The following is a 27,960-nucleotide window of genomic DNA, read 5'->3' as shown; positions in this document are numbered from 1 at the left end:
CATGAGATTGAGACAATGGCACATCAAAACAAAAAAAACCAAAGACAGAAAAAATAATTGAGAAGGAAGAAAATTAAAAGTGGCCTATACTAACATTGACGGATTAATTTCAGGTCTGAACGAACTCGATGATTACCTGTTAGAAGAAAAACCAGACATAATGGGAATTGTAGAGATTAAACTAAGAGGTGAAATACCATCCATCGTTATTGGACAAAGCCTATACAATTACTGGATAAAAAACAAGAACAAGAAACGGGGAGGGGGAATCATGTTCTTGTGCAAGAAAGACCTAAATGTGACAAAAATTGCAGAGGGCAAAGGTAATGTTGAACTGATCATGATAAAAGTCGAAGGCAAGAATATGAAAAGTAGAAAGTTTGTGGTGACCTATGTGCCCCCAAAAACGAATGCTTGGAAAGAGAACGAACATACAAAAATGCTAGAAGATACAAGAAAATCACTAAATGAGATACTAATGGGTAAGGGTAATCTGGTAATTATGGGGGTCTTCAATTGCAAAGAAATTTGTTGGGATAACATGACAGTGCGAGGAGGAGATGAGTTGTGGGGCAATGTACTGCTAGACATTACCAGGGAGTACACAATGACCCAATGGGTCAGTGAAAACACATACATACATACATATACCAAGGCTTTTTCCCCCTTCCAAGGGAGGTAGCCAAAAAGGGAAAGGCATAAAAACACTCCCACCCATTTCATCCCCAAATACACTCCACACCCCTCCCACCCTCCCTCTCATCTAAGCACCTCCTGGATGACGGGTCATCCCTGCACCCTGCCCACCGCCCTGGGTCAGAAGCAGTGTCGCAAGACACAGCACATCCACAGCAAGGCCGCTTCATTTAATCGGCGACCCCCCCTCTCCGTCCCCCTTTGCATATAAGGCGAGGACGGGGAGAAATCCCTTCGGGCTGCGTCAAAATTTACTCACACATACTACCCCACCCCCCCCGCCCATTCCTCCTCATGCAGTCACAACATCATCCATATACAACCATTCTCCACTCACCTCTGTCTTCCGTCCTCTCCCTTCCTTCCTCAACAGACATTCCCCTCTTCCCCAAAGCCCCCTTCACCCCATCCATCCACCTCATCCTAGGACGTCCCCTCATGTTCACTCCCTCCACATCTGCCTTCCATACCTCTTTTACTAGTCTTTCTTCTCTCATTCTTTCCATGTGTCCAAACCATCCTAATATTCTTTCATCAACCCTATCTCCCAAATCCTTTTTCACCCCTGTTCTCCTCCTCACCTCCTCATTTCTCACTCTATCCAGCCTAGTAACCCCCACCATACTTCTCAGACACCTCATCTCAAACACATTCAAACTCCTTCTCTCTTTTTCTCTTATGTTCCATGTTTCTGCCCCATACAGTGCTGTTGGCACAATCACTCCTTCATACAGTCTCCTCTTCGCATCCATTCCCAAATGTCTATTCCTCATTACACTCTTTAAACCACCAAGGCATTTACTCGCTTCTCTCAATCTACATTCTACCTCCACCTTCACTCCACCTTCACTCCACCTTTTCCTGCTACACTTGCACCCAAGTATCTAAAACTATCCACTTCCTCCAGTCGCTCTCCCTTAATGTTTACTTCCAGATTACTGCCACTTTCACCCCTTGTACATCTCATCACCTTACTTTTACCCACATTTATCTTTAGCTTTCTTCTATCACATACTCTCCCAAACTCTGCCACCAGCTTCCTCAATCCCTCCTCTGACGCTGCCACAAGCGCAGTGTCGTCCGCAAACAACAGCTGGCTCACCTCCCACTTTTCTCCATTTTCTTTAACCATCTCCAATCCCTGACCCACTACCCTAGCATTCACCTCTCGCACCACCCCATCCATGTATAAGTTGAACAGCCAGGGCGGCATAACGCATCCTTGACGAAGTCCCACCTTTACTTCAAACCACTCACTCTCTCCATTTCTAATCCTGACACATGCTCTACTACTCTCATAAAAACTCTTGACAGCTCCCAAAAGCTTTCCTCCTATCCCATAAATCTGCATAACCTCCCACAGTGCCTTTCTGTCTACCCTATCATAAGCCTTTTCCAGATCCATAAAAGCCCAAAAAACATCCTTGTGAAAACACAAGGTACAGAAACAATGAAGAGCCATCAAAACTAGATTTGATATTTACAACAGAACCTGAAATAGTGGACAAAATCCATTACAAGACACCAATTGGAAAGAGTGACCATGTACTCATCGAAACTGTACTAAAGGAAAAAATAGACATGGAGAGGAACGAAAAGCATAGGAAAGGAAGATTGATGTACAACAAAACAGACTTTGCAAAACTAAAGGTATTCTTCCAGAATACAAACTGGGAAATATTCTATATGGAAGAGACAACAGTGGAAGAGAAATGGAATATATTGATGGATAATTACAACAAAGGGGTAAACAGGCATATACCAAGACAAAAGCGAGAGAGTGAGTACATTAAATGTTGGGTCAACAAAAGATGCAGTGAGGCAAAAGACAGAAGGGACAAAGCTTGGAAAAGGTGGAGAAAAGACAAAAAACAAAGCAAATGGCAAATTTATATAAACTATAGAAATGAGTATGTTAATGTGAGAAGAGAGGAAAAAAGGAACCATGAGAAGGATATTATAGATAAATGCAAAGATCAACCCAAGCTATTCTATCGGTATGTGAATGGTAAACTTAAAACCAAACAGGAAATGGTGAAACTACGCCAAGGAAATATAGAATACACAGAAGAATTAGAGATGGCCAAAGTCATGAACAACCACTTTAAATCTGTCTTCACCGGAGAGAAAATACAAAATTGGGACATAGATAATAACAAGCAATCTCCCCACATGAGTGAGTTTACAACATCAAAAAAAGAAATATCAGAACACCTTTCAAAACTGGACGTCAGAAAATCACATGGCCCGGATGGTATTGCAAATTGGATTCTAAAAGAATGCAAAGAAGAACTAACGGACAAAATACACATCATAATAAATAGCTCACTCAAAGAAGGAAAGATACCTAATGACTGGAAAAATGCCAACATTGTACCAATATATAAAGGAGGAAACAAGGAAGAACCCACCAACTATAGGCCAGTATCACTAACAAGCACTATAGCCAAAATTTGTGAGAAAACCATCAAGAATAGATGGATAAAACATCTGGAAGACAACAACATATTAAACCCAAGACAATTTGGGTTCAGACAAGGAAGATCATGCACCACAAACTTAATATGCTTCTACTCAAGGCTAATAGACATAGTGCAAGAAAGAAATGGATGGGCTGATTGTGCATTCCTAGACTTGCAAAAAGCCTTTGTCAAAGTACCACACAGAAAATTACTAAAAAAAACTGGAACACATAGGAGGAATACAAGGGAACCTACTAAAATGGATGGAGGACTTCCTGACTGGTAGAAAGATGAGAGTAGTGCTCAGAGAAAAATATTCAGATTGGAAAGAGGTGACCAGTGGAGTACCGCAAGGATCTGTACTGGCACCAATAATGTTTGCTATCTATATGAATGACATGGATGAGGACGTGAACTGTTACACGAGCTTCTTTGCAGACGACACCAAACTGTTAAGGAAAGTAGAAACTGATAAGGACTGTGAAGCACTGCAGGAAGACCTGAATAGGGTATGGAACTGGAGCCAGAAATGGGAAGTGGACTTTAATACTAAGAAGTGTAGCATAATGGAAAAAGTAAAAACAGAATATCAGGAAAATATACAATTGCAACCAAGGAAGTAAAGAAAGTAGGATCCAAAAAAGATTTGGGATTAATTATCACAAACGACTTGTCCTATGATAAACAGATTAACAAAATTGTCGTGGAGACTTACAACTTGCTAAGATCAATAAAAGTGGCATTTGCGTACTTGGACGAAGACATGATAAAAAAAAATATTGGGTACATTGATAAGGCCTAGACTAGAGTATGCGGCGACATTGTGTTCCCCCAGTACCAAAAAGAATATAAAGAAAATAGAAAGAATCCAGAGAGCAGCTACAAAAATGGCACCTGCACTTGCAAACCTATCATATGAGGAGAGATTGGCTAAACTGGAGTTACTGACACTGGAGCAAAGAAGAGAGAGAGGTGACCTATTGACCATCTACAGAATCATGAAAGGCACAGAGATACTTGATAGAGAGGACTTACTTAACTGGGACAAGAGAAACACAAGAGGACATGGAAAGAAAATAAAAAAGCATAGCTATAGAAGAGAATGAATAAAAACAGTTTTCCACATAGAGTTTTGGACACTTGGAACAAACTGGATAATGAAATAGTATGGGCAAAAACCATTCATGAGTTTAAAAGCAAACTAGACACTGCGAGATACAATGGCGGGACACACGAGCATAGCTCCCCTTCCCGCAAAATACAACTTGGTAAATACATAGATAGGTATTAGTATTAAGTATTTAGATGAGTCTCACCCCAACTATCCCCATTAACAGGGAGATGAGGGGTTAGGGGAGTGTAAACACAGACACTTGTTAATTGGTGTCACGCCTATATTCAATAGAAGCCAGTGTGTAACTCTTAAGTGCAATTTTGACTGAGATCATTCTCTAGAAAGGATATAGTGGATTTTAGTTCAATGTTAGAATTAGGCAAAGTAGACACTTAGATTGTGGCCAGAAGGTTTGAGTGTAAGAACCATGCCTGCGCACACGTACGCAACCTAGTTATGGTGCCCATACACACCTACCCATAGCCTCCATAACTGCGTCATAAGCTACCTCGAATGTTTAGGTTATAAAGCCAAGGTCGCTGTAGTTGTTGAACAGGACCAAAATATATTTTCTTACTAAGTGAATTACAATTTGTCAGAGAAAACCTACATGTATATTCTTATATTTTACTACTTTAATACAGCTTAATAATTAATGTATAGAAAATCTACACTTATATTCTTTTATTACCCAACTTGGACATCACTATTGTAATGTCACGGAAGGCCTATCACTACCCAGAACCATCCCCGAATGACCTGAGAGAAGGGGAATGGAATTAGATATGATTTATTGAGGACTAGTTTCCATTTCAGATCATAATACACCCATATAGGCAATTGGGTGGTGGCAGCATATACCTTTAAGTCATTAGGCTTAATTCCATAATTCCCAAGTCGTCCTTATACAGGTGTATTTGATCTCTCTCATTGGAGGTGCTGTTGGTTAAACGCTAATCTGTTGAGGCGTCACAGACATCTTGCCCTTCCATTCCTCTGTTGTAAGACCTTAATAAATGTCGTTCAAGACGTACCGTTCCCTGACGGCACCACAATTGCAGGGGATCTTTCTCTCTGTCCTTCCTCCCAATTTTGTGAGCTTTTAATTGTGAATACAGATTTAAAATGTTTGATCATGATTTCAGCCATTTCTACATCATCTATATATTTTTTATTTCTTTCGCGCAGTTTCACTATTTCGTGTTTGTCTTTTAGTTTATCATTTACATACATGTAGAATAGTTTAGGTTGGTCCTTGCATTTTTCTTTTATGTATTTACCTAGTTGATATTTTACGGGATGAGAGCTATGCTCGTAGTGACCCATTTTCATGTCTCTCTGCATCCAGTTTATTCTTAAAATCGTGTATAGTTTTGGCACTTACAGTTTCTCAGTTTAGTTTGTTCCAGACATCAATCACTCTTTGTGGGAAGCTATTCTTCTTAAGGCCTCTTCTGTAACTGTCCTTCTTTAGCTTCTTTTTGTGTCCTCTTGTTTCTCTTCTGTCTTTTAGCTTCTTTTCGTGTCTTGTTTCTCCTCTGTATTTACCTAGTTGTATTTTATGAGAAGGGGAGGTATGCTTGTGGTGTCCCGTCTTCATGTCCCATTTTATCTAGACTGTTTTTAAATTCGTGTATTGTTTTTGCACACACCACTTTCTCATCTAACTTGTTCCAAATGTCTATTACTCTGTGGGGAAAGCTATTCTTTTTCAGATCTCTTGTATAACAGTCTTTCTTGATTTTCTTTCCGTGTCCGCTTGTATTTCTATTATCCCATTTTATTAGATCCTCTCTATCAATAGTTTCTATGCCTTTCATGATTCTATAAATAGTTATCAAGTCTCCTCTCTCTTCTTTGCTCTAATGTCTGTAGCTCAAGTTTTACTAGTCTCTCTTCATATGATAGTTCTGAGAGTGTTGGTGCCAATTTCGTAATTGGTCTTTGTATTCTTTCAAGGTTTGTTATACATTTTTTTGTACTTGGTGACCACATCGTCGCTGCATATTCCAATCTTGGTCTTATCAAAGTGACTAGTATGTTCTTCACCATTTGTTCATCCAGATATGTAAATGCCACTGAGTGTTCTTATTAAATTATAAGTTTCTTCAAAAATTTTGTTTATATGTTTCTCAGGTGACATATTATTCATAATAATGACTCCCAGGTCCCTCTCATTTTCTACTTTTTTTTTATTTCTTCTACTCCCAATTTATATGATCCCACTATTCTTTTTTTGCTTCTTCTAAATTTCATTATACTACACTTTTTAATATTGAATTCTATCTCCCACTTCCTACTCCATTCCCATACTTTATTGAGATCACTCTGTAGCGACTCACAATCTTCAGTGTTCACTTTTTTCAATAATTTTGCATCTGTAGGGATTCATTTACTACTTAGAGTTTGATCCTAAGTTATATGTGTTCTGATTCTCTTTCATATTACTGGAATGTTTATGTTTTGTTACTGCCCACTGATGCCTGGCATAGAGATACCAGTACTTATGATTTTGAGCCATGCCGGGCCCATGTAAAGGTGAAGATTAATGCTAAGAAACAAACTGCCTTGTTTGGGAATTACACCGCCATAACAAGTGGCGACGAGGACAAAAATTGGATAATGAGTGCTATGGTTAAGTGGACATTGAAATTACATGACTGTAAGTATGTCTACAATACATTATTAGCCTCAGATTAGGCACCGGCTTTTGCATCGGCAGTGATTCTTAGTGTTTGCACAAAAAGATGTCTAAGGATAGACAGATTGACAGATTTGAGCCAGATAGGATTTCACTAGACCTATGGCTGAGTCTTTTGGAAGCTCACTTCCAATATATAGGAATAACGGGCACCAGTGATGAAGATTTAGTGAAGAAGAAAAACTTATTATTAGTGTCTGTTGGAAGTGTTGTGTACGCAGAGTTGGGAAGGATCTGTGCTCCTGATCTCCCTCATACAAAATCATTTAGTGATTTAGTGAAAGCGTTAAAGCAGTACTATATAGTCACTCCATCCTACCATAGAAGTCTTGTAGCATTTCAACAAAGGAAAAAATGGCCAGGTGAAAGTTTGAATAATCTATATGCAGAGTTAAAGGCTCTGGCCAAAGACTGTAATTTCGCTCGTCAGTTTGACAACCGTGTACGAGATCAGTTGTTCATGGCGGTGGACAATGAAACTTATTTCCCCAATCTAGTGGCAGAAAATTTCAAATTACAAACTTTGACTTCCCAGGATACTTTTGATAGAATATTAAATATGGAACAGGCATTTGTGGGTGAAAATAACAGTATAAGAGCGGTATCAGAGAGTCAAAATTTCCACAAGAAAAAAGGAAGTAGACATGACCCTAAGACCTCTAGTTATTATCAATCAGGTAATAGTAAGCCTAAGCTTACATGCAAACACTGTGGTTTTCCCCATGCAAGTGAAAATTGCAGGTTTCAAGATAGACATTGCAACATGTGTGGTAAAAAGGGACATTTGAAAGCAGTCTGTAGATTTAATGATTCAAAGTTTGGAAAGAAAAGTAAGGGAAAAGGACATGCAGCTGCAAACAGACTGGAAGATTCTTCAGATTCAGACAGTGCAGATAATAATTTGTTTGGTGTTAAATCAGATGTCTTTTCTATTAAATCTGAGTTAGTCAACTTCAAGATTAATGACAATTTAATACCATTTTAGATTGATACAGGTGCTTGTGTTTCCACATCAGAAAATTGGGTACATTCCTTAAAACTATCCATGTCACCTGTTAATAAAGTGTTGTGTGCTTATGGTCACACAGATATTGATGTTTTAGGAAAAGTGGATGTTACAGTATCATATAATGATTATGTCTTGGAACATACCTTTTGTGTTGTAGCTTCTGGTAATATTAATTTATGTGGTAAAGATTTACAGAAGAAAGTAGGAATTTCTCTTAAAGGTATTCCTGATACCTCTAGAGCGTCTAGAGTAAATAATATTGTGAATGCTAGTACCTTATTAGATGAGTACACAGTTGATTCAACAAAACATGAAGCTGTACCTAAGTGTTACAAAACTCGTACAGTATCATTCCATTTTCGAAAGTTAGTGGAAGACGAGTTGGACAACCTAGTTAAGGAGGGTATCATTTCCCCTGTAGAATTCAGTGAATGGGCAGCCCCGATAGTACCAGTTTTAAAACAAGACCAGAAATCTGTATGCATATGTGCAGACTTTAAATACCTCAATCAGTTTTTGCTAGTAGATCAGTATCCATTACCAAAAGTGGATGAACTCTTGTCTGTAGTTGGAAAGGGACAACTCTTTTCCAAGCTGGACTTAAAAAATGCTTATCTGCAAATGGCAGTAGATGAAGAGGCTCAGAGGTACTTAGTGATTAACACTCCAAAAGGTCTATTTAAATACAACAGATTACCTTTTGGGCTTGCTTCCTCTCCTGCTATTTTTCAGTGCTTCATGGTTCAGTTAATGAGTAAAATTCCAGGAGTAGCAGTATTTTTGGATGACATTCTTGTAACTGGTTCCACTGAACAGGAACATGATGAAAGACCTTTAAAAGTACTAGGCATACTTCAAGAGAATAATGTCAAGGTAAATAAAAGTAAATCTGTACTTAAAGCTGATTCAATTGAATATCTAGGATATGATGTGAGTGGGAAGGGTATAAAGCCTTCTGAATGTAAAATAAGAGCAATTGCTCAAGCCCCAGCTCCTACCTCGGTGGCAGAAGTAAAGTCATTTGTTGGCTTAGTAACTTATTATTGTAGGTTTGTTCCACAATTTGCTACAATTCTTGCTCCTTTGTATGATCTTCTACAGAAAAATGCAACCTTTAAGTGGACTAAGGTAGAAGAAAATTCTTTTTTGACTATTAAGAAAGAATTGTGTAACTCAAGAGTTTTGTCAAATTTTGATGGCTGTTCTCCCCTTATCTTAGAGGTTGATGCATCCCCAGTTGGAGTTGGATGTGTTTTAAAACAAGTTGTGAATAAGGAAGAACAGACTGTGTATTTTGCTAGTAAGAAGTTATCTTCCGCTGAAAAGAATTACTCTCAGCTGGATCGAGAGGCTCTTGCGGTGGTTTATGGAGTAGTTAAGTTGAAATATTTCTTACTAGGAAGAGAATTTGTTGTAAAAATGGATCACAAACCATTGTTAGGTTTATTTGGTAAACAGAAACAAATTCCAATTCATGCCAATGCCAGATTGCAGCGTTGGGCTCTGTTGTTATCACAGTTTAACTTTGATCTGGTGTTCAGAGCAGGCAGAGAAAATCAGGTTGCGGATGCTTTAAGTAGACTACCCATAGTAGATTCGGACAATGAATCTAGTGTACCTGTTGAATATGTCAATTTAATGGCATATAGTGATATTGTTTTGGACAAAGTCAAACTGTATACCAGAAAGGACCCAGTTCTTAAGCATGTTGTAAATAACCTTAAATTTGGTTGGCAAAATAACCCAAATGTGTCAGAGTACTCCAAGATAAAAAATGATCTTAGCCTTCATGATGAAATTGTGTTGTTCAGAAATAGTGGTAATTCCGTCGGAATTAAGGAAAGTAGTGTTGGATCATTTGCATTTAGGTCATAATGGAGTAAATGCGATGAAAGCTGAAGCAAGAAAATGGGTATGGTGGCCTAAGCTGGATCAAGATCTGTTGAAAGTTACCAAAAGTTGTTCTATTTGTTCTATTTCTAATCACCAGCAGCCCCAATCTCAGTCTCTTGCTTGGCCAGATTCGGGTATACCATGGTCAAGATTACACATTGACTATGCAGGACCTATAGATGGACAATATTTTTTAGTAATTGTTGATTCTTTTTCCAAATTCATGGATGTGCATGTCACTGAAACCATTTCTTCAAAAGCTACTATTAAGTTGTTGCGAAGAACATTTGCAAATTTTGGCTTACCTGACCAAATAGTGTCAGATAATGCTGCAAATTTTTGTTCAGCAGAAATGGAGGAATTTTTGTCTAAGAATGGTGTTAAACATGTGACGCCAGCACCATACAATCCTTCCTCAAATGGGTTAGCAGAACGTGCAGTGAGAACCTTTAAAAGTGGATTGCGTAAATTTGAAAGTGGGGATATTCATCTTAGAATATATAGATTTTTATATAATCAGAGAAGAACTGTTAGTGCTTCCACTGGCAAAATGCCCTCAGAGATGTTAATGGGTAGAACTTTTAAGGGACCTTTGCACTCCCTTCAAAAGGAAAAGAAGAGGAGAAGTAAGATTGAGGAAGAGGTTGTAGGTGTATCCAAATATAAGTTAGAAGATGCTGTGTTTGTGAGGAATTATGGAAAGGGAGAGAAATGGTTGCCAGGAAAAGTAATTGAAGAGTTAGGTGTACGTAATTATAAGATTCAATTAACGGATCATGGAAATGTATTTTGGAGAAGGCATGCTGATCAGATTATGCCAAGATATGTAACCACTGTGGCTCAGAATGTTAAGAAGCCTGTAGTAATGGATAATAGTTCTGTTGATGAGTCTTGCCATTCTGATGCTCATAACAAACCTTCATGTGATATTCCTAACACTGATGTTAATTTTCCTGATGACCCGGCTAAAGACAATGTTCACATTAACAATTCTCCGGTTAAATCTCCTATCAGGGAACCTGAGAATAGAACCAAATCTGGTAGACTTATAAAGCCTCCAGATCGCCTTGATCTGTAGTGCTGTATTATGTGGCACCCTAATTGATTATGTCATACAAAATTAAGGAAAAAGGGATGTAAGGATTCATGTTTGTGTTTCATTTACTACTTAGAGTTTGATCCTAAATTATATGTGTTCTGATTCTCTTTCATATTACTTGAATGTTTATGTTTTGTTACTGCCCACTGACGCCTGGCATAGAGATACCAGTACTTATGATTTTGAGCCATGCCGGGCCCATGTAAACATGGTGAAGATTAAAGCTAAGAAACAAACTGCCTTGTTTGGGAATTACACCGCCATAACAGCATCATCCGCAAAGAAGCTCATATAACTCTCAGTTCTTTTATCCATATCATTAATATATAGCAAACATTACTGGGGCCAGAACTGTTCCTTGTGGAACACCACTTATCACTTCATCCCAATTAGTGTTTATCTCTTATCACCACTCATTTTTCTTTCATGCAAGAAGTCTTCCTTCCACTTTAGCAGTTTGTCCTGTATTCCTCCTGCAGTTTCTAATTTCTTAATCAATTTCTTATGTGGCACCTTATCAAAAGCTTTTTTCAGGTCTAGAAATGCACAATCAGCCCCATTTCTTTCTTGTATTACATCTATTAGACTTGAATAGAAGCACATTAAGTTTGTGACGCATGATCGTCCTTGTCTGAATCCAAATTGCCTTGGATTTAGTATGTTTTTTTTCCAAATACCTTACCCATCTACTTTTGACAATTCTTTCACAAATTTTTGCTATCGTACTTGTTAGACTGGTCTATAGTTAGTAGGGTCTTCCTTGTTTCCCCCTTTACATATAGGTACTATATTTGCTCTTTTCCAGTCTTCTGGAACTTTTCCTTCTTTCAAGGAACTGTTTATTATGCTATGTCTTTTGTCTGTTAGTTCATTGCTACATTCTCTCAAAATCCAGTTTGCTATTTCATCTGGTCAATGCAATTTTCTAACATCGAGATTACTCAAGTGTTTCATTATCTCATTCCTTGATACTAATATCTCTTTCATAGGGGGGACTTTCTCCTCCCATTTGATATCGCTAGGTTGCATGTTCTCCCTTGTAAACACCGATTTAAAATGCTTGTTCATAATTTCTGCCATTTCTATATCCTTTGTGTATTCAACTCCTTGTTGTAGTTTCTCTAATTCTTGTTTGTTTTTCAGTTTGTTTACAAATCTGTAAAATAGTTTTGGTTGATCTTTACATTTTTCTATGACATCTTTTTCGTGTTTTCTCTTTTCTTCTCAGCACACTTGTACATATTCCTTTCTATACCTAGTATATAATTTCCATTTTTCAGGTCTTTTGTCTTTTTTTCCATTTTATCCAAGCCTTATCTCTTTTGTCTTTTAACTCCCTACATCTTTTGTTGTACCTGCACTTCACATATTCTTTTTCTTGCTTTTGTCTTGGGACATACTTTTCCACTCCTTTAGTCTTGCGACACTGCCCTGGGTCAGAAGCAGTGTTGCAAGACACAGCACATCCGAAGCGGCCTTGCTGTGGATGTGCTGTGTCTTGTGACACTGATTCTGACCCAGGGCAGTGGACAGGATGCAGGGATGACCCGTCATCCAGGAGGTGCCAAGATATGAGGGAGGGAGGAGGGTGGAGGGGAGTGGAATACATAGGAAATGGAATGGGTGGGAATGGTTTCCATGCCCTTTTCTTTTTGGCTACCCCCCGTGTAGGGGAAAAAGCCTTTGGTATATGTATGTATGCTTTATAAATTTTTGTCAAAATATTCCAAAGGATTACAAAGGAGGAGCATGCCAACAGGAGACCTTTTGGTCCATATGTAGGTTGGATGCCAAAAAAAAATTATAATAATAAATTAATAAATAAAAACTATGATTATTTAAATAACAAATAAAATCCATAAATAAATGCATAGGTATAGTTTAATAATAAGCAAACAGGTAAATAGTATATAATAATAAATTGACATATAACTAATAATGAGAATCAAACAGACAAATGATAACAAAACAAAAACAAGTAATATAAAATATATTATAATCATTACAGCATCTTGCTTAGGTGCTCATCTAAATGATTCTTAAAGCTTCAGACTGAACTACATTGCACTGCCTGTGCAGGAAGTATATTCCATTCATTAACTACATGGTTGGCGAAATTGTTTCTACCCATTTCCAAATTGAATCTATTTCCAGACAGTTTAAGACCATTGTTTCTTGTTTGATTCTCATTCAATTTAAAAAATTTGTCACTTTTGATGTCAATTCCCTTTAGAATTTTAAAGACCTGTATCATTTCTCTTCTGTTGTTTCCTCCATATGTATTCTTTCCCAGTCTGCTTTTTGAAAAAATTCTCTTATTTGATCAAAATTTGTTTTTTCATACATCAATCTTCCCTTTCTATATTGTTAATTTTTTTCATGTATTTTTCATCGTTTATTTCCAGTTCAATCAATATGTGGTCACTTTTACATATTGGTGTCTTATATTCAATCTTGTCCACTATTTCAGGTTCTGATGTGATTATTAGGTCCAGTCTTGATGGTTCTTCCTCATTTCTATACCGAGTATTCTCTTGAATCCATTGCGTCATTGTGTGTTCTATAATCATATCAAGTAGTTCATTTCCCCATAGGTCATCTCCACCCTTCATTGTCATCTCTTCCCAGCAGATTTCTTTACAATTAAACAATTAAAGTCACCCATTATAACTATTCTTCCTCCACCTTCCATTATCTTATTTAGTATTATCCTTGTGTCTTCTAATATACTTTTGTGTTCTCTCTCTTCCCACGAGGCCATTTTAGGAGGCACATAATTTACTACAAACTTCCTGCTTTTCCCATCCCTCTGAATCTACTACACTCACACTTGTCCCCTTTTCCCTTGTAAAGTGGAACTATACAGGCACTTCTCCAGTCCTCCAGCACTCTACTATACAGGCACTTCTCCAGTCCTCCAGCAAACATTAAATAACCTCACCAGCCAGTCCACCATCACTGTACCTCCTTTTTTTAGACATTCTGCATGGCATCCATCCAGACCAAGTGCCTTACCTGCTTTCATCATAACAACTGCCTTCACTTCATCCTTCCTTATTTCTCTGTGCAAATACAATACAAGAATTTAAGAACAAACTTGATCTTGCGAGATACAAAAACGGTTCACCATGAGCATAGCTCCCCTTCCCGTATAATACAACTAGGTAAATACAGATCATTGGGTATGGTGTTATGTGCAGTGCCCTTTGTAGGTTTTTATCTTCCTTTTATTATTCTGTATTAATTTAGCCCACCGTATAATATTGTTATTTATTTATTATTATTATTATTTTTTTTTTTTTTTGTATTAGTACTGGTAGTCTTTTGGTGTATGATGTATTCATTATTATCCGTCCTTGTTGAATCTTTACTTGTTCACAAATAGGAATATATTTATCACTATGGTCTGGTTTGATACAAACATTTTTGTTAAAGTGCACTGCAAAAATAATTTAGATAAATGCATCTTGAGATTAGCAGCATAACACCTTTATTTCCTATTTCTTAATTATATCTGATGGCCTTTGGTATTATCCTGTAGGCATGGGTGGACAAGTTTCAAGCTGCCAAAGCTGCTATTGCTTCAGCCAGTGCTGCTGCTGCTGCAGCTGCAAAAGCAAGCTTGCAAGAAGCTTATGAAAGAAGTACAAGAGTAAAATTCAACATCACTCTTAGGGTAAGGAGACAACAGCTTTCTGTTTCATTAGTACTGTTGTTACTCAGTCATGGAGAATAGGACAAACAGCATTTATAATGAAAACATTGGTGTAGTTTATAGTTAGGTATTATTAAACAATAAAGTTCTTGATTTATTCAGCATAATCATATCATTGTTTGAATTTGTTATTTTGACAGGCTCCACTGATTCTCATGCCACAAAATTCAAAGAGTATGGTTGGTTTGATGATTGATTTGGGGAAAATTGAAATCTTGAATAGTTTTGAGCTGGGATCTCAGAGGAATGAATTAGGCCATCCCATCATATATGACAAGATCAGAATGCAGCTCCATAATGTCAAGTTATCAAGGTATGTGGCATGAGTTCCAGATAATCATTTGTGAGATAAACCATACTAGGGTAATGATCACATGGTAACATGCAGTCCATACTTAAGTGACTCTTGGGGCACCCCCATAGACCAGAGCCACGATTATTTATCTGTTCTAGCGTAAATCAATCCATTGCCATAGGTCTCTCTTTCAGAAGACCCATGACTTGCAGGGCACTGTCAACACCCATTGGGTTGTCTTGTAAGTCACTCAAGGAAAGGATCAATGCCAGGTATATGCATTTGGTGGTTGTGCAAGATGGACAGCAAAACTGCCCATTTTCAAAACCCATCAACCCACCTGCATTAGTAGATACAGCCCTCAGGAGCTGACAGTATCTGGACTGGACCCAAAATTTTTCTCTTCAACTATACTTGTTACACTTTTTCACACATAGGGAGCAACAGTCCACACTGATACAATACAGACAGCAGTTCAAAGCTTCTTCCCAGAGAGATATTTGGGAGAATCCAAGATCCATTGCCAGCCACTGTGAGGCTGTAAGCTTTCCTTTTAGTGGAACTCAAGGCAACATTTCTCCCAAACTGTTCATGTTGATCTAAATCACTCCAAAATGCTTCTCCATCCTCTTTTTTCTCACTGTTATGCTTGTGTGCACTCACAACTGCCCATGTGAGAGGAGTGAAAAAGAGGAGGATGGTAGAATATTGCAAAAAGATCTAGATACCATTTTTGCAAGGAGCCAAGAATAGGAAATGAAGTTCAATACCAAAAAATACAAAGCACTGGAAATGGTTAATAGTGGCAAAAGGCCATCCTTAAACTATTCCTTGGGAAGTGAACACATTGCAAAAGCAAAAGAGGAGAAATATTTGAGTGTTGATAAGAGACAACTTGTCATCTTGTTGGTTTTTGGGATGTAGGGCTGTGTTTTCAAGTGACCGGTAAGTTATCAAATCCAGTATTTGGAAAAGTATAGTTTTACCATGAAATGGAGAAAAGTAAAGAAGAAAAAAGAATTAATGAACCAATAAAGAGAGGATTAGATATGAGTAGAGTGGAATCACCACTAGGAGTAATCCTAAAGAGAGCGTGTATAAGCATCACTCCGAAGACTACTCAAAGGTATGAAAGCTATGTTTTTTCCAGCTTTCAGAGGGAAAAGGGAGCAATAGAAAAAGTTATGGATACAGAAAGAGAAACTAGGGTTAGCAGGTCACTAAGGAATTGAGACATCAATGACTTAATGGATGAATTACCGTATTTTTCGGACCATAAGATGCAGGCAAAATCCTTAAAATCGGCCAAAATCAGGCGGTGCCTTATCGTGAGGGGCGCCTTATGTGTAGCTTCAGTGCAAAAAAAAATGCCTCGGACAGTGACGTAGTATTTTGACATGTTTCGTAGCTAGCCTGCCGACGACGACAGTGCATAGGCCTAGCAAAAGTTACAACCAAGTTATAACCAAGATGCATGTATCTTGACAAGAAAATTGCAAAAACTTCGACAGTTTTCGAGTCCATGCCACCGCATTCGTTCACCCTATCATTCGTTCACCCTATCATGGGGTCCTGGAGCTGCAACGTCTACGTCGTGGGACCACCCCCCAACCCCAAGAGTTGGGGGCCAATCAGCAGCAACCACCCCTGGCCATCAGCTCTGCGCAGATGGCACCGATCCCCAAGGAGGAGCTACGCCTACCTGGGGGAGTACCACAATCCTTTTTTCCAACACACAATGTTACGTTTTTTCTGCACTGAGGGGTCATTTTCCGGCGATCACCCCTCTTCTACTTTTAGCCGGAGATGTAGAAAGCAATCCTGGGCCCACCACAAAATACACATGCCCAACATGCTCTAAACCCATTACTTCGAGCAGACAGACAAAGGGCTCGGTTCAGTGCAATATGTGCAAAAACTGGGCCCACCTCACTTGTACAACACTTGCTGACACAAACCAATACACAAACACTTGGACATGTTCTACCTGCCCTCCAGTAACCCCAATCCCACCTCCCCAACCACAGCCAACACCCTTACCCACTCCCAATTTCCCTTTGCCCATACCCCCGATTAGTACTCCCCTTCCTTTGTCCCCGATCTCTCCTTTCCCCCCCTCTGACCCAGATCCTACACCTTCCCCACTACCACCCCAACCTCAACCCCAAACGGCAACATACAACACATACAAAACACACAACATCAACATATTACAACACAACATTGACGGTATTAACACTAAAAAACATGAACTTGAACACTTTCTTAAACAACACAACATACACATTGCAATTTTACAAGAAACAAAATTAAGACACTCACACAAAACACCATCATTTCATAATTACACCATCAGACAAGACCGGACTGACGGCAATGGCGGTGGACTCATCACCCTGATCCACCATTCCATCTGTTTTGTGGACACAAGTGCCACAACCAAAATTCTCCTCCCTACCACAGATAACACAACAGAAACCCAATCCATTCGTATCCGCACAGGCAACAAATCAACACTAACAATAGTTAACATGTACATTCCCCCCCAATCATCCCCCACAGTTCCAAACACCTTCAGACCTCAACTCAGCCAACTAACCTCAATCCCCAACCTGATCATGGGTGGTGACTTCAACGCCAAGTCGTCTGCCTGGTTTGTCGACAACCCTGACACAGACAGAGGGCTTGATATACAGACTCAATTCGACTCATTGACTATCATGAACAACACGCATAATCATACACATATCCCATACCAAGCCCTCTACACTCCCTCCTCTCCTGATATCACCTTTTGCTCCCCCTGCCTAACCCCAACAACATCATGGAGAGTGGTCGGAGCCCTTGGCTCTGACCACCTTCCAATCATCATCACCACCAAAACAAGATGCACCCCAGCTGGCCACAGACACACTTACACCAATTACAAGAGAGCTAACTGGGAAGCCTTTACTGAAGAGACAGAACAACATTTTGAAACACTTAACAGTACACCAATCACAAACATAAACAATGCTGTGCACGCTTTTAATACAATCATACAAAACGCAGACAAGAGATACATCCCTAGAGGCAACAGAAAATCACACAACCCCAACTTCACACCAGAAATCCAAGGCCTCATCAGACAACGTGACACACTTAAACACGATACCCCCACACCTATCCCTCAAAACATAGCAGACCAAATACAAACACTAAACACTGTGATTGCCAATAAAATACATGAACAAAAAACACAAAATTGGCAAAACTTTATCAATACACTTGATCACAAAACAAACACCAGCAAATTGTACAAAACACTCAACAGCATCACACTATCCAACACTAACACTACACGCTCTCACGCAGCAATAATCACAACAACAGATAATCTACCCTCAAACAGACAACAAGCAAACGCACTCATACGTCATTTTGCACAGATGAGCCATCTTACATCTCACCCTGACGACCGACGCACCATTCGACGTAAGAAAGACTGCCCCACAGACTCAGACTATACACCCTTCATAGACAGTCAGACAAAACTCATAATGCATAATCTCAAGCACTCATCTGCCTGTGGCCCTGATAACATAAGCAACATCCACCTAAAACACATTGGACCACAAGGTATACACGCACTCACAAACATTGCAAACTACAGCTATTCACACAACACTATACCTGACATCTGGAAGCATGGTAAAATAATCACCATTCCAAAACCGAACAAAGACCCAACAATCCCAACATCGCACTGCCCAATCACACTTCTCTGCACACCCTCTAAAGTCATTGAACGCCTAATACTTAAACTTGTCACACCATATATTCCCCTTGCTGACTCACAACACGGTTTTAGGCCACTACACTCCACAAACACTCTTCTGACAAACCTCACACAAAGAATTTTAGATGGCATCAATTCAGATAGGCCCCACCACAGAACCCTTCTTATAACATTGGACATTAGTAAAGCTTTTGATGCTAACAAATAAAATATATAACACAGACATGCACAATAACACCAAAAGATGGCTGGCCAATTATCTGGCAGGCAGGAATGCTCATGTGTCATATAATGGCCAATCATCGCACATCAGAAACATTAAGAACGGAGTACCACAGGGCTCAGTTCTATCCCCCACATTATTTAATCTATACATGCATGACTTACCCACGCCAGACACCTCAGAAATACAAATCTCTTCCTACGCAGACGACATAACAATCACATGCACACATCGTAACACAGACAAAGCTGCAGAAATAATCCAGCCTTACCTTGACACACTCAACACATGGTTCATCACAGACTCAAAATAGCTCCAACCAAATCTACAGCAACACTTCTCACCAACTGGACAAAAGAACACAAATACATACCTCATCTCTACATCAACAACACTCTAATACCACACACAAACACACCGAAAATTCTTGGTGTAACATACGATACATCCATGTCTTTCAAACAACACCTCACAAACATAAAAAACAAATGTACACCTAGACTTAACGCACTTAAGTCAATCACTGGAACAACATTTGGACAAAACAAAGAAACCAATATAACAATATACAAACAATGCATACGCTCGGTGATGAATTATGCGAGTCCTGCATGGGCTCCTAATCTCAGTGAGACACACCACAACACCCTTCAAATCATACAAAACAAAGCCCTAAAAACAATTACAGGCTGCACAAATACATCACCTACAGACCATTTACACCATGAAACAAAAGTCCTCAAAGTCAAGGACCACCTTGACATGAGAGGCACACAAACACTTGCTGCAGCCACCACAAACACATCACACCCGCTACACTACATAGCAGAACACCCACACACACCAAGAAACATTAAAACTACACCCAAAGACCTTTATTACGCACAGATACTCTCTTTTCTTCCTCCACAACCACCAAATACCAGCCTCCAGAAACATATTCATAATCATATCACTCACCGCTCCATTAACACACTGAAAGACAACACACTGCTGCATGCCAGACCCCCTGATATCCACCCTTCTGAATCCTCTCTCCCACGAAAGGACAGAGTCCACTTGGCCAGACTGCGATGCGGTCACCACCCAGCACTTCTAAGCTACCAGAAGAGGCTGGACGACCGTGTTGTGAACAGCTGCCCAGGATGTAACACTTCACCCCATACCATACAACACATAATGGAAGACTGCATTATACACAATCATGCACGCAAACAACACAACATACACTCTATAAAGGATTTGTGGGAAAACCCAGTTTCGGCTGTGGCCTTCCTTGGGGAGACGGGACTGCTCGGACAGTCTAGGGAACGACAACAACAACAACAACAACAACCCTATCATGGCTATGACATGATAGCATCCACAACACAGACAGCCATTTTGCATTCTGGGAATAAAACTGCTAATGTTGGTTTTATTCCCCACAATTCCCGTAACATGTTCATGTTTTTTAGGGGTATTGGCAGGGCAGACCGTCCATGGAGGTGGTCTGATTTCACTGACTAGAATAAAAAATATATAATTTTTGTAATTTTGCTAAATCCCAACCGATTTTTCTCATTCAACAACGAAAATGTTCAGTTCTGAATGCACTCACATATGCATGATTATCTGATGACGAGACCAGGTGCACCTTATGGTCAGGCGTGCCTTATGTAAGGACGGGGAATAACAAATTACGGGTGCGCCTTATGGTACGAAGTGCCATATGGTACAAAGTGCCTTATGGTCTGAAAAATACGGTAATTGATTTAAAAATTGACTATAAAGGTTTGCACATCGAGATGTCAAACTTATGTAGAACTAATGACAAATTAATCAGAGTTGAATGATCTAAAAAGTGAAGTATGATTAAAAGAGAAAATGAAAGGAAAATGAGGATGGAAACAAAAACGAAGAACTAAAGAAAGAGTTTTGAGAACAATTACAAGCAGTGACCAAAAAGATGGGAGAATCAATCAAAGATATGGGTCTCATTGAAATAAAAGATCAGTGGAAACAGGAATGTGAAAATAAAAACATCTCAAAGAAATAGCACAACAGCAGGTAGAAGAGAATGCAAAGGAAACAGTGATGAAGGTAATCAAACAAAAGGAAAACTGGGTGAGAGACAGAGTGGATAAAAAGAAATGCATTGTGGTTTATGGTATAAAAGAAAAAAATAATGTACACAAATACCAAAGAGAAAAAGAAGAGAAAGAAATTGTGAAGGAAATACTGAAAGCGGTTCAGGATGAGGGTCAAGTGTTAGAGAAGGAAATCAACGACATGCATAGGAACATATTTAAAGAAAAGTACAAAAAAGGAATTAACAAATATGTACCAAAAAAGAAACAAAAAGATATATAAAATGTTGGTTCAACAAAACATGTAGTAAGGCCAAAGCCAGGAAAAGCCTGGAAAAAAATGGAAAAAAGATAGGAAAACATCTAAATGGCAAACATATAAAAAACATGGAAACAAATATGTAAACATATGCAGGAAAGAAAAAAGAGATATCATAGGCAAATGTAAGGATCAACTGAAACTCTTTTACAGATATGCAAATGACAACATACATATATACCAAGGCTATTTTCCCCCTTACCAGGGGGGGTAGCCAAAAAGGACAAGGCACAAAAACATTCCCACCCATTTCATCCCCGAAAACACTCCACACCCCTCCACCCTCCCTCCCATCTTAGCACCTCCTAGATGACGGGTCATCCCTGCACCCTGTCCACTGCCCTGGGTCAGAAGCAGTGTCGCAGGACACAGCACATCCACAGCAAGGCCGCTTCATTAAATCGGCGACCCCCCTTCTCCGTCCCCCCATATAAAGGAGAGGACGGGGAGAAATCCCTTCGGGCTGCGTCAAAATTTTTTGCTCACACACACTACCTCAGCCCCATTCCCCCGTCCAATCCACCTCATGCATCACAACATTTTCCATATACAACCATTCTCCATTCACTCCTGTCTTCTGTCCTCTCCCATCCTTCCTCAACCGACATTCCCCTCTTCCCCAAAGCCCCCTTCACCCCATCCATCCATCTCATCCTAGGACGTCCCCTCATGTTCACTCCCTCCACATCTGCCTTCCATACCTCCTTTACTAGTCTTTCTTCACTCATTCTTTCCATGTGTCCAAACCATCCTAATACTCTTTCATCCACCCTATCTCCCAGCTCCCTTTCCACCCCTGTTCTCCTCCTCACTTCCTCATTTCTCACTCTAGCCTAGTAAACCCCATCATACTTCTCAGACACTTCATCTCAAACACATTCAAGTTCCTTCTCTCTTCCTCTTTCATGTTCCATGTTTCTGCTCCATACAGTGCTGTTGGCACAATCACTCCTTCATACAGTCTCCTCTTAGCATCCATTCCCAGATTCCTATTCCTCATTACACTTTTTAAACCACCAAGGCATTTACTCGCTTCTCTCAATCTACATTCTACCTCCACCTTCACTCCACCCTTTCCTGCCACATTTGCACCCAAATATCTAAAACTATCCACTTCCTCCAGTTGCTCTCCCTTAATGCTCACTTCCAGATTACTGCCACTTTCACCCCATGTACATCTCATCACCTTACTTTTACCCACATTTATCTTTAGCTTTCTTCTATCACACACTCTCCCAAACTCTGTCTCCAGCTTCCTCAATCCCTCCTCCGATCCTGCCACAAGCGCAGTGTCGTCCGCAAACAACAGCTAGCTCACCTCCCACTTTTCTCCATTTTCCTTAACCATCTCCAATCCCTGAGATAATACAAGAAAGAGATGGATGGGCAGACTGGGCCTTCTTGGACTTGTAGAAAGCATTTGATAAGGTACCACAAAAATTAATAAGTAAAATTGAAAAAATAGGAGGAATTCAAGGCAAACTGTTAGCTTGGGTGAAGGATTTCTTAACTGGGAGAAAAATGAGAGTGGTACTTGGAGACAAAAATTCAAAATGGGAAGATATAAAAAGTGGCGTCCCAAAAGGCTCTGTATTGGCTCCTTTAATGTTTGCTTTATACATAAATTATATGGATGAAGGAGTAAATTGTTACATGACCTTTTTTGCTGACAATGCCAAATTACTCAAGAGAGTGAAAACAGAAGAAGATTGCAGATCACTACAAGATGACCTGTATAAAGTATGGGAATGGAGCCATAAATATGAAATGAACTTCATCAAGAAATATAGCATAATGGAATTTAGAAGAGGCAAAAATAGAGTTTCGGGAAAGTATACGATTGAAAACAGTGTAGTCAAAAAAGTAAACTCAGAGAGGGACCTAGGAGTAATCATCTTAGTTGATTTGACACCTGACAAACATGTAAATAAGTTTTTGGAGAGACCTACAACCTATTAAGATCAATGGAAGTGGCCTTTGACTACATGGACGAGATGGTTAAGAAAATAATTATCACATTGATAAGACCAAAATTAGAATATGCTATATCAATGTGGGCACCTAGCACAAAGAAAAACACAAGAAAATTAGAAAGAATCCAAAGAGCAGCAACAAAAATGGCACCCACACTGTCAAACTTGACATATGAACAAAGATTGGAGAAATTACAGTTGTCACCATTGGAGCAGAGAAAGGAAAGAGGCAATTTGTTGACCATTTTCAGAATTATGAAAGGGATGGAAGTACTCGATAGAGATGACCTATTAAAATGGGACAAGAAGGAAACAAGAGGACACGAAAAGAAACTAAAGAAAGACAGTTACAGAAGAGACCTGAAAAAGAATAGTTTCCCACACAGAGTGATCGATGTCTGGAACAAATTGAACAGTGAAACAGTGATTGTCAGAATTATACATGATTTCAAGAAAAAACTGGACATGGAGAGATACGAAAACGGGTCTCAACGAGCATAGCTCCCGTCCCGTAAAATACAACTAGGTAAATACAAAAGAAACAGTTATGAAAGTAATTAAAGAAAAGGAAAATTGGGTGAGGGATACAGTTGAAAAGGTAAGTGCATCGTGGTCCATGGTGTACTGGGGTGGCAAATGAATACGCAAAGATTTAAAGGTGCAATGTTATATTTAGATACACAAAAAATGATGCAAACACAAAATGCATGCAACTGTTTACAAGGCTGCTTAGAAACTGAAGCCATGCTCTCTCATTTCGCGCCAAAACAAAAGCGCACATCGCATCTGCAATATCTTACATAACATAACACATTGTATTGCATAAAATAAATACATAACAGCATAATATAAATAATATGATAAATAACAAAACAACAAAATACAATTCTCCTCCACACCAACACATCGCTCGGCCCGCACCACTCGGTGCCCTCACTGAGCAAACAAGAAAAAAACTGACCGAGGCAAAGAGAATATAAATGATACAAAGATAAGCCACACACAAACCACACACACAACAGTGGCAGACAGAAGTGTGGGACAAATGGATTTAAAAGCACACCCAAATACATTAAACAAACACATACAGAAATGAGTACACAAAGACAACATATACAAACACAAAAAGGAACATAAGACTGGCGCCAGTTAACCAAAAGACAAATAGAGCAATTGCCGGACGTCCGGGACATGATACTTAACATCTAAACACGACAAAATACAATACAAGACAACACAAATGGGAAACATCACAAGAATACATAAATGGGAAACATCACAAGAATACATAAATGGGAAACATCACAAGAATACATAAATGGGAAACATCACAAAAATACATAAATGGGAAACATCACAAGAGTACATAAATGGGAAACATCACAAGAGTACATAAATGGGAAACATCACAAGAGTACATAAATGGGAAACATCACGAGTACATAAATGGGAAACATCACGAGTACATAAATGGGAAACATCACAAGAATACATAAATGGGAAACATCACAAGAATACATAAATGAGAAACATCACAAGAATACATAAATGAGAAACATCACAAGAATACATAAATGGGAAACATCACAAGAATACATAAATGGGAAACATCACAAGAATACATAAATGGGAAACATCACAAGAATACATAAAACTGCACAATGAAAATTCAGGTAATTACAGGACCCCTTGACCTAAGGTCATAACAATGAGGGGTAGCTAAACAAGGCAAAGTTCTTGCTGGGGGCCCAGGAAGTGGCCGGGTAAAGATTGGGATAGGCACTTGAGTCATCTTGAGTCTATCAGCGTGTGCAATCTCGCTAAGGCCTGTAGAGGGGTAAAAAATCCTGAACTTGTTAGGATGTAGGCGTTCAGTCACCAAAAGGGGGCCCACAAATTTACAATTTAATTTTGACTGGTGATCAGGCATGCTTTTGAAAACATGATCACCCACACTGATGGTCACAGGTGTTGCACATGCATGTTGTTGTTTCAACATGTTGGCCTTTGAAACAACCAGTTTATCTCTAACAGAAGTATAAATGTCATGCAGCACATGACTCTGTAGTTTACAATAGTCATCTACATTGTAGAGGGGACGAGCAGGGCTGTCAAGCACATCATATGGGAGCCGTTTCTCAACTCCAAAGATAACATAATGAGGCGTTTTGCCCGTGGAAACATTAATGGTGCTATTGATACAAGCACTAACATGGGGAAGCCAATCCTCCCAAGACTCATGAAAAGTACTAGCAAGGTGACGTAGGATCTCTAAAATTTTCCTGTTTGTCCTCTCCACAAGACCATTGGACGCTGGATGATAAGCAGTCACGAATGTTTGTTTGATACCATAACGTTCACAAATACCTGCCAAAATCTTGTTCCTAAATTCAGTCCCATTATCACTAAGGAGCACCGAAGGAGTGGTGTATGGACACAACACATGGGAAACTAAAGCATGTGCTACAACTGGTGCAGATTTGTTATGTAAGGGAGCTAAGACCACAAAATGACTAAAATTATCCACACACACAAGGACATACACAGAGCCCTGCGTGTTACGAGGCAGTTGCAAAAGGTCTTTAGCCACAGTCTGAAAAGGGCGAGAAGTAGGGTACTCTAAGATGGGAGCAGTGCTCGTAGAACCTTTGTTCTGAGCACAAGAACTACACCGGGCTACATGAGAGGTAATGTCTAGTCGCATTTTAGGCCAATAATACTTCTTCCGTGCCATAGCCAGAGTTTTGTCACGACCTGGGTGACCAGCCTAAGGGCCATCATGAGCAAGGGACAAAACAACGGGAACTAGAGACTCGGGGATCACTAGCTGTGCCACATCTTGCTCAAACACTTCCACATTACGAATGAGAACCTCGTCCTGCAGGGAAAATTGGTACAGAGGAACTGGTAAAGCTTGTAAGGTGGAATCATCACCAGACTCCAAAGCATGCTCCGCCTTTGTAATCCTTTGTAATAAATGACAGCAGACCAAACAGGGTCTTCACACTGAGCTTTGGCCAGATCTTGCAGGGAAAAGTTATGAATCACAGTAACAGCAGCAACAGGGATATTCCGTGAAAGTGCATCGGCAACATGGTTTGCTTACCCGGGGATATGCTTTAGGGTTGGATTGAATTCCTCGATCGTGAGGAACCATCTGGCTAGGTGGCCTGACAGATTCTTGCCCTTAAAAAGCTGAGTGACAGCAGTGTGGTCCGTGTAGACTGTAATAGGATATCCAAAAATGATATCACGGAAGTGCTTTAAAGCCCACACCACTGCCAGGGCCTCAAAATGAGTAACAGAGTCACAGGACTCAGGCTTGTTAAGAATGCGACTAGCATATGCAATAACATGAGGTCTACATCCATCTACTTGTTGCATGAGTACAGCTCCAATACCTGTACCAGAAGCATCTGTACAAATAGTAAATAGGATACTATAATCAGGGAAAGCCAACACAGGTGCTTCAGTAAGAGCAAGCTTCAAGGAATCAAAACTTGTTTGATGGACATCACGCCACTGGAAGGAAGAGTCCTTCTTGAGAAGGCGAGTGAGAGGGGAAGCAATTGAAGCAAAGACTTTAATGAATGCACGATAGTATCCTGCAAGTCCAAGGAAGGAACATACATTTTCAACCGACTTCGGTATAGGGAAGTCCTTGACTGCCTTGATCTTTTCACCTGTATTTACCTAGTTGTATTTTACGGGAAGGGGAGCTATGCTCGTGGTGTCCCATCTTCATATCTCATTTTATCTAAACTATTTTTAAATTTATGTATTGTTTTTGCACACACCACTTTCTCATCTAACTTGTTCCAACTGTCTATTACTGTGAGGAAAGCTGTTCTTTTTCACATCTCTTCTATAGCTGTCTTGATTTTCTTTATATGCCCTCTTGTATTTCTATCATCCCATTTTATCAGATTCTCTCTATCAATAATTTCTATGCCTTTCATGATTCTGTAAATAGCTATCAAATCTCCTCTCTCTCTTCTTTGCTCTAGTGTCCGTAGTTCAAGTTTTGCTAGTCTTTCTTCATATGATAGTGTTGAGAGTGTTGGTGCCAATTTTGTAATTGCTCTTTGTATTCTTTCAAGTTTTTTTATACATTTTTTTGTACTTGGTGACCATATCGTTGCTGCATATTCCAGTCTTGGTCTTATCAGAGTGATTAGAATTTTCTTCACCATTTCTTCATCCAGGTATGTAAATGCCACTTTGATTGTTCTTATTAAGTTATAAGTTTCTCCAAAAATCTTATATGTTTCTCAGGTGACATATTATTCATAACAATGACTCCCAGGTCCTTCTCATTTTCTACTTTTTTTTTATTCCTTCTTCTCCCAATTTGTATAATCCTGTTATTCTGTTTTTGCTTTTTCCAAATTCCATTATACTACACTTTTTAGTGTTGAACTCCATCTCTCACTTCCTACTCCATTCCTGTACTTTATTTAGATCACTCTGTAGTGACTCACAATCTTCTTCCATGTTCACTTTTTTTAACAGTTTTGCATCATCTGCAAAGAAGCTCGTATAACTTTCAATTCCGTCATCCATATCATTAATGTATATAGCAAACATTATTGGGGCCAGGACTGTTCCTTGTGG

General features: G+C 39.3%; 1 protein-coding gene across 11 annotated transcripts in view; it reads left to right on the top strand.

Moving 5' to 3' along the window:
* Nucleotides 1-27,960, top strand: part of Vps13 (vacuolar protein sorting 13C) — a 1,483,510-nt gene that overhangs the window by 692,236 nt on the left and 763,314 nt on the right. For 10 of the 11 annotated variants that reach the window (XM_076210284.1, XM_076210280.1, XM_076210278.1 and 7 more), the window contains 3 exons: nt 14,516-14,650; nt 14,830-15,002; nt 15,179-15,256. In XM_076210284.1, coding sequence (XP_076066399.1) covers nt 14,516-14,650; nt 14,830-15,002; nt 15,179-15,256 — 386 coding nt within the window. The remainder of the gene's footprint in view (nt 1-14,515; nt 14,651-14,829; nt 15,003-15,178; nt 15,257-27,960) is intronic. The other variant, XM_076210283.1, reaches the window with a different exon arrangement.

The sequence above is a fragment of the Oratosquilla oratoria genome, chromosome 27, assembly GCF_046742065.1.
Source record: "Oratosquilla oratoria isolate Oo_2021 chromosome 27, ASM4674206v1, whole genome shotgun sequence".
NCBI lineage: Eukaryota > Metazoa > Arthropoda > Malacostraca > Stomatopoda > Squillidae > Oratosquilla > Oratosquilla oratoria.
The sequence above is the reverse complement of the archived record's forward strand: the minus strand, read 5'-3'. Positions and strand labels throughout refer to the sequence as shown.